Genomic DNA, 7,288 nt, shown 5'->3' with positions numbered 1-7,288 from the left:
TTATTTGCGAGGGAATAATTCATAATTTTATCGGAGCGTTACTGATGTAGTTAGTCTGAGCCATGCATCAATTTGAACAGTTGTGTGGCTTGATGCAGGTAACTTGGTGAAAACTGGTGTGCCATTAGAAAAATTCTTGACCCTTAAAGGGATACTCCACCCAAAAATGAAAATTCTGTCATCATTTACTCTCCCTCAAGTTGTTGCAAAGTTTCTTTCTTCTGCTGAACACAAAGGAAGATATTTTGAAGAACGATTGGAACTTTGGCACCATTGACTTCCATAGTATTTTTTTTCCTACTATGGAAGTCAATGGTGCCAAACAATCGTTTGGTTTCAATCGTTCTTCAAAATATCTTCCTTTGTGTTCAGCAGAAGAAAGAAACTCACACAGGTTTGCAACAAGAGGGTGAGTAGATGACAGAATTCATTTTCGGGTGGAGTATCCCTTTAAGAATCTTATTTAATGTTGTCATGTAACAAATCTGATTCACAGGTAAATTTAAAATGAAATGCTGATTACATTGAAATACATGTAAAGTCTGTACAAATGCTAGAAATCATGAAATAATTGTGAATCATGTAACATTAAATTTCATTTGTCAATTACAACTTGTCATTTTGATCACTTGATGAATTTTGCTTTTAAGGAAACGTTAAGTATCAAATCGGTGCATTCTTTAATGAAGTTGCTGCCATCCAATCACTGCATTGCTGATCTTGGTTTTGAGTATTGATATATTTGCCCTTTCCAATAAACTCAAGACAACTTAATACTGATATTTTAATCAAATCCTCAGAGATCAGTTATACAATTAGAAGACCTGGCATCCATCAAAACTCAGATGCATTAAGTGACATACGACGAACACACCCCTTGTTTTAAAGTGCAAGTTTTTGAAAACGATAGTGTTGTAGTTTCAGTGTAAACTACAAACATGTGAAAACTGATGTCATGTGCATGCATGTTCAGTCTATAAGAACAGCATTTCTTTAAAAGTGACAGATAACTACTGGCCTGGCAGCAGAATACAGCGATTTTAGTTCACAGATCCGTGTGAATGGGGGTTGTTTTGATAATGGCATATGTACGGAAAAAAAAAAAGTACATTTTTAGTACATTATCATCATGTAAACATACTGAGATAGTTCAAACTGGACTGCAAGTCACTGAATTAAGCTTCTCATTTACTGTGAAAGGACCAGTACAGTCACATGACCAGTGAGTTGGAAACTTTAAAGAACCACTGAAGCAAGACTCAGACTATATACTTTATTTTTCTAGAATCAAGTCAAAATGAAGATAAAAAAAAAAGTCACACTGCAAGTACATATCCAGAACAAATCCAACTAACATCTTAAAAAGATCTCATATAAAAACTGAGTAGTACAGAACAAATCAAGACTTTAAAAACCGTTCTGTCAGTTAAGCCCTTAAATGATCTGGACCCTTCAGCTTCAAAATACAAGAAAAGACAACTCTGGCAGTAGATGATCCCAGGAGGAAGAGTCTCAGTCCGTTTCCTCCTCAGACTCAGATTCTGAAACACAGGAGACACTTACATCAAATATGCAAGCAAAGAAACATGAATACAGAGGGGATGTGTCCCAAACAAGCTAGAAACCATCAGGTTTAACTGGGACGGCCACTCACCCTCCTCTGCACTCTTCAGCCACTCCACGAACTTCTTCATCTGCTCCAGGAAGAAGCCTTTTCCTTTGGCGAGATGGGCTTCGGTGTACCACTTCAGGATGGCCTCTTCACTCACGACATTCACTGCAGGAGAAGCGTCAGAGGTTCAGGAGCGGTCTACTAAAGCTCTTCAGGAGCACGAGTCCGGGTCCGAGGAGCTTACCTTTATAGAGCAGCAGAACGATCTTCTGGAAGGAGTTCATGAAGTGGATGTTGTCGTAACAGTACTCCTGGACCCTCAGCAGAAGCGTGAGCTCAGAGAGGCCCTGAGTGGTGAAGGCCTTCAGGAGAGGGCTGTGTTGCTGAGGAGGAGCAGGCATGAATACGGTCAGTGTGCACAGGCTCATCGGTATGGACAAGCATATGCAATCAAACGTAGAATCACCAAAAGACTTTCTAAATAAAATAGAGGCAGCATTTTGTCCTGGGAAAACTGAGCTTTTTGAAGACGCTCCCAAATTTGAAACGCTGCTTGATTTGACACGATACGTTTTGTACCGATAGACATCAAAACAGAATTTACTGCATTACGTGGAACATTATTACTACAGAATTTGTCAAATTTGAGGAATAGATTTAAAAAAGTACACTTGAATCAAATTGCGATAGAGTAGTCTGTGAATATTAAACCATAAAAAGACTATTTATGTATGAATCCTGTGTGTCTGTAAGAATGGTTTCATGCAACACACACGACGCTCTGTTTTCAGCCTCTGTGAGGACATGAACTTCAGCTCCAGAGTTCAGCACTTTGACTAAAGTCGTTTCATTTAGATTTTATTCCTCAATTTAAATTACCAAAATTAAAATACACACTGAATTTGGGGAGGGGGGACAAAGAAATTAAATTGAATGTTTTTATGAATTCAATTAGACGTGCTTTTTAAACCATTAAAACGGAATCCAGAAGACCGAACACTAAAGCAGCTAAATTGAGGGGGGAAAAAAGGCCCTAAACCATGTAATTTGTTAAACTTTAATTGAAATCATGAAACTTGTACAATTTATTAGACCAGCTTGTTGATTACTTAAATGTAACCGTTAAAACGGAAATCCAAAAATGAACAGGGGGGGGAAATAACCAACTGATTTCATAGGGCCCTACAGAATACTTCTATTTGACGTCTTGGTATCACAGTCATCTTGTGTTTTATTAAATATTCAAGAGTGCGAGACAGATGTTCTCAAGTGTATCCAGAATAATGTAGATGTAGCTCGAGTCTAACCTTCAAGTGTTTGATGGTCTGTTCCGCGACCAGCTCCTCTTTCTTGTTCCACTCCATCAAGCTCATGACGCTGGTCCACATGATCCCGACCATCTTCTGCTCAGAGATGCTGCTGCGCTTCATCTCCTCCTTGCAGCTGGCGATAATCTGGAAGGAAGAGCAGAGATCATGATTTCTCTTCACACACGGGAGTCCTGAAACACAGATTCTGCAGCAGAGCGTGTCACGGACCTCTGTGGAGGAGACGCCCAGGGCCATCTGCTCCTGCAGCTCCTTCTGAAGCTCCTTGCGAGCTCCTAACGACTGCCGGTTACGGGAGAAGTCAGAGAGCTCCTTCAGCCCAGCGTCGGTGAAGTACTTGGAGAAATACTCGTAGCTGCGCTTGTTCACCGGAAACAGCTCCTGCAACACAAGACACACACACGACCGGTTCAGAGATGAGGATTACCATAACACAATAATCACACACTCTGATCTGAGCAGAGCTGAATCAGGTGTGTTTGATGAGGGAGACAAAGAAAACGTGCAGTGTTGGGGGTCCTTCAGGAGCAGGATTAGGAAACACTGTGCTATAGAAATAAAATGGCGTGTATTGTAGTTGCTAATAAAGGCTGATTCGGATGCACTCGGACTCACCATCAGCCGGTCGTCCATGCCGACCTTACGCAGACTGCAAGCCACAGAGTTAATGTCCTTCTCAGTGATCCACGCTTTGAACAGCTTCACAGCGAAGGCCGGAGACACTCCTATTAAAGCAACACGTTTAGTATGAAAACAAGCCAATCAGAGCAAACCCGAGCACATGTCAGACGTACCTTCCTTGACCAGGTTGTCGTTGAAGAGGCTGCCCAGGATCGAGGCGGATATGCTCCCGTTAGCCAGTAAGATGCCAGTGAGCATGGCGAGCTTGTTGCGCTCGGACTCACTGAACCCTTTTAGGAACAGCAGCAACTGGAGGAAAATACACAGAAACTCGAGTCGTTGGTCTTTACAAGTTTAAATGTTATCGGCTGATATTTGATTCAAGTTACCTTTTTGATCTCCTCTTCAAAACCCTTTTCCAGGTACTTGTAACGCCGGATTAACTTGTTAAAAACCTAAAACACATAAATAGGAGGTCAATTTGAGAAGGTCTCAGATTTTTAGGCCCGGTTTACAGCTGGTACTTAGATGCGTTTAGGTCGAACGGTTCACAAGTAGACGAGGGAGACATTCCCGTTCACACCTAATCCGTCTCTTCTGTCTAATTTCAAACACTTCTGTCCTGATTTCTTCAAGCGGAGGGTATTGATCTAATGAACAAAATAAGCTTGTGCAATCTACATGGAGTCTGCTACACCGGGAGTGTGTTAGAAATCAGGAATGGTGAGAAAACATCGTGTTTGGTAGGTTTTCAAACTTGGTTCTTGGTTTCAATCTCGTCTGGTTCGCGCACTTGCCATAATGTTCACGCATTAGATCAATAGGTGGAGAGTAGACGGGCTTTTGTGGCTGTTCGAACACATGAGCGTTTACAGTACGAAAGTGGACGAGCTCAGAGCGTCGAGCACTTAACACCAGCTGTAAACAGGGCCCTTGACCCAGATTCCCAACAGAGACTCCAGATACCTGAGCGTACGCTCTCATGGTCGTCACATCTTCTTCTGCGGTGAAGAGACAGAAGTTGGTGCGAGTCATGTCGTCAGATATGGCACCTCCCGGAGCTGAACAACGACAGATGGAAACGCTCCAGTTAAACACTATAATTCACTGCTGAAACAAAGTGGTTCGAAAGAGCCAGACGTCCTCTTACCCAGCATTCCACCAGCCACCAGGATATCAAACAGGGTTTCTGCATAGCGCCGATAGTCAAGCTTGGCACCAGAGGAATCTAGGAACTTGGCAACAGCCTCCAAATCAGGGCCAGTTTGATTTAGTCCTTGTACGATGTGTTCCTGAAACTGGGTAGGGTCAAATCTCTCCTTTTCATCTGTTCACACGGAAGAAAAGCAGAAGAAAGTGAGGTGACGTGCCTAGATCTCAGTAACTATGACGAACCTTTTCAACCTCACACAGTATCGCTATTTCCGTGTTACAAATATTAATATCACAGAAGTACTGGAATAAAAGTTCATAGTTTGGATATAAACACTATGGAAGCGATTAAAAGAACAAATCAAAAATCAACTTTTGAAAGTATCTTGATATAGTAGTTATTGAAGCATCATTAACATTACACCAGTAGGTGGCGACAGGTGACTATATTAGTCATCAACATTAACACAAATACAAAGAAATTTAAATCTAGTTCACTAAAGTACAACTTTTAAATAAAATAAAGACAAACCTCTCTTGCGTGTCTTGAAACGCTGGCCTGTTAGCGTTGGCTTCTGCTGCTTTTGAGTACTCATAAAAGATACCTTAAAAGAAAGAACAAATAATGTAAGCTTTAGGTTTAAAACTGCTTCACAAACAGTCTTTTCTACCTCACAGTAGGCTATATTTCTGTCGCAAACACATAACAAAAAGTAATGGGATAAACGTTATAGTCAGGATTTAGACTGATGTTGTGGCAGCTGCGATCAGAATGAGCAATAATTGACCTTTAGTAATGTTACACTTCAAATACGGTAAGCTGGGATGTGCTATATTATGCCAGTAGGTGGCGACAAGGGTCTTAATGTACTTGATGGATTTGTTCAAAAACGAATACATTATTTTAAAATAAACTTATCTAGCCTATAACACTTCAGACAGTTATAAATACTCATAACATTAAATAGAACATTTTGTCAGAACCTCAAGTAAATTACACATTTTGTTTGGTTGTCTAATGTTTTGTTTTCAGAATCGTGGGAGAATGTGACCTCTATTCTAAAAAAAAAAGGCGATTGAGTCTCAAATTAAGCTTAAATGAAAAAAAAAAAAAGTCTAAATTATTATATATATATATATATATATATATATATATAAATAATCCAACTACAATCAATACCGTTTCTATTAAAAGGATGAAGTCTTTATGTACATTAACAAGGATTTGGTAAAATAATAATGCATTATAATGTGGGACCCTAAAATGTTTTCTTATTTTAAAGACGCGCTTCTCATCCAGTGAGCGACCTGCGAATTAAGCCCCGCCCCTCTCTAGCCCCGCCCCTTCCGGGTGACTGCGGTCATTGTGTGATGCACGGTCAGTAAACTGTAAAGTACAGCAGCCAGATGATCGTTTGCAGCAGCTCATTTATCTACAGCTGGTTTGAGTGGCACACACACATTCGTTCAAAAGAGACTCGCTTATAATAAAGACACAGTTTCGCACGAATGAAAGCGTGTTCCTTGAATTAATTCAGTTGTGTTCGACAATCACTAGTCTTGTGTCATGAAAACCCCCTACTCGTACAATAGGTTTATTTTTAGAAACGTTTTAATTTTATATTTTAGAAAATACTAAATTAGGGTCAATAGTCTAGAAACGCAACTGTTTGTCCATTCTCATCCAAATCTGGACAAAACTAAAATCAAATTCCATTCTTTTCCAAACTGCGTAGGTACCGTGAAAACTCAAAATGCCATAAAAATGGCTCCCTGGGTCAATCACACAAGAAAAAAAATGAAATACGAACAAGGTTTACCATTAAAAACACCACTTTAAAGCAAAACTTACCGAAATAATTGATGAAAGACAACTGTTTCCGAAGAGTAAACCAAACAAAAGTAAAATGGCGAGCACACTTCCTCACACGCGGCTAGCAGCAGCTTAATAAAGGCTGGACTAGTCCATTTGCAGAGGGGGGATCAGTGACGGGAATACTGAGAAAATGAATAAAAGCAACTAAATGGCTATCCTTTATCTGATTTATTTTAGTTAACTTGAAAATAAATTCGCTAGCTCACGAATTAAAGAAGGTAATCTTCATATTTTTAACAAATATTACGTAACGTCTAACTTGGTTCTCCCTCTAAACATAATTTGATCCGTTTCCGGGTTTTTTAATGTTCATGAATCATTTGTTCCTTCAGACCGTCAGTCGTCAAGTAAAGACAGAAGAAAGAAAGAAAAAGAAAGAAAAGGCTAATGTTTCCACATATTCTGGATCAAAAAATAACAAAATCATATTTTTTTTCAAAGATGGAAGTGTTGCTGTTATTGTTTTAAGAAAAGGGAGTTCCGATTTAAAAATAATTGACTTTTTCAGGCTAATGTTTCCACATATTCTGGATCAAAAAATAACAAAATCATATTTTTTCCAAGATGGAAGTGTTGTTGTTATTGTTTTAAGAAAAGGGAGTTCAGATTTAAAAATAATTGACTTTTTCAGAGGCCTAAACTGAGCAAAAATATGCCATGTCGTCCAGTTGCTGATATTTATATGTCCAAAAAGTAAAA

General features: G+C 39.5%; 1 protein-coding gene across 1 annotated transcript; it reads right to left on the bottom strand.

Moving 5' to 3' along the window:
- Positions 1–1,501: 1,501 nt before the first annotated feature.
- On the bottom strand, positions 1,502–6,712 carry bzw1b (basic leucine zipper and W2 domains 1b). The gene is made up of 12 exons (XM_056268434.1): positions 6,566–6,712; positions 5,246–5,318; positions 4,712–4,888; positions 4,528–4,622; positions 3,951–4,016; positions 3,735–3,870; positions 3,556–3,665; positions 3,151–3,321; positions 2,920–3,066; positions 1,857–1,995; positions 1,655–1,777; positions 1,502–1,541 (listed from the first exon to the last, which is right to left on the bottom strand). The coding sequence occupies exons 2-12, from the start codon at positions 5,307–5,309 to the stop codon at positions 1,513–1,515; spliced, it is 1,257 nt and encodes a 418-aa protein (XP_056124409.1). The 5' UTR covers positions 5,310–5,318; positions 6,566–6,712; the 3' UTR covers positions 1,502–1,512.
- Between the last annotated feature and the right edge of the window lie 576 nt (positions 6,713–7,288).

This window comes from Rhinichthys klamathensis, unplaced genomic scaffold (assembly GCF_029890125.1).
Source record: "Rhinichthys klamathensis goyatoka isolate OS25496 unplaced genomic scaffold, OSU_Roscu_1.1 h1tg000272l_1, whole genome shotgun sequence".
Classification (NCBI taxonomy): Eukaryota; Metazoa; Chordata; class Actinopteri; order Cypriniformes; family Leuciscidae; genus Rhinichthys; species Rhinichthys klamathensis.
Note: the sequence above shows the minus strand (reverse complement) of the source record. Positions and strands in the feature narration are given on the sequence as shown.

Coding starts and splice junctions, on each gene's coding strand:
- bzw1b (XM_056268434.1), bottom strand. CDS start 5,309: ATGAGTACTCAAAAGCAGCAGAAGCCAACGCTAACAGGCCAGCGTTTC. Junction 3,871..3,950: donor TTGAAGAGGAGATCAAAAAG/GTAACTTGAATC, acceptor ATTTTCCTCCAG/TTGCTGCTGTTCCTAAAAGG. Junction 3,067..3,150: donor TGGGCGTCTCCTCCACAGAG/GTCCGTGACACG, acceptor TCTTCCTTCCAG/ATTATCGCCAGCTGCAAGGA.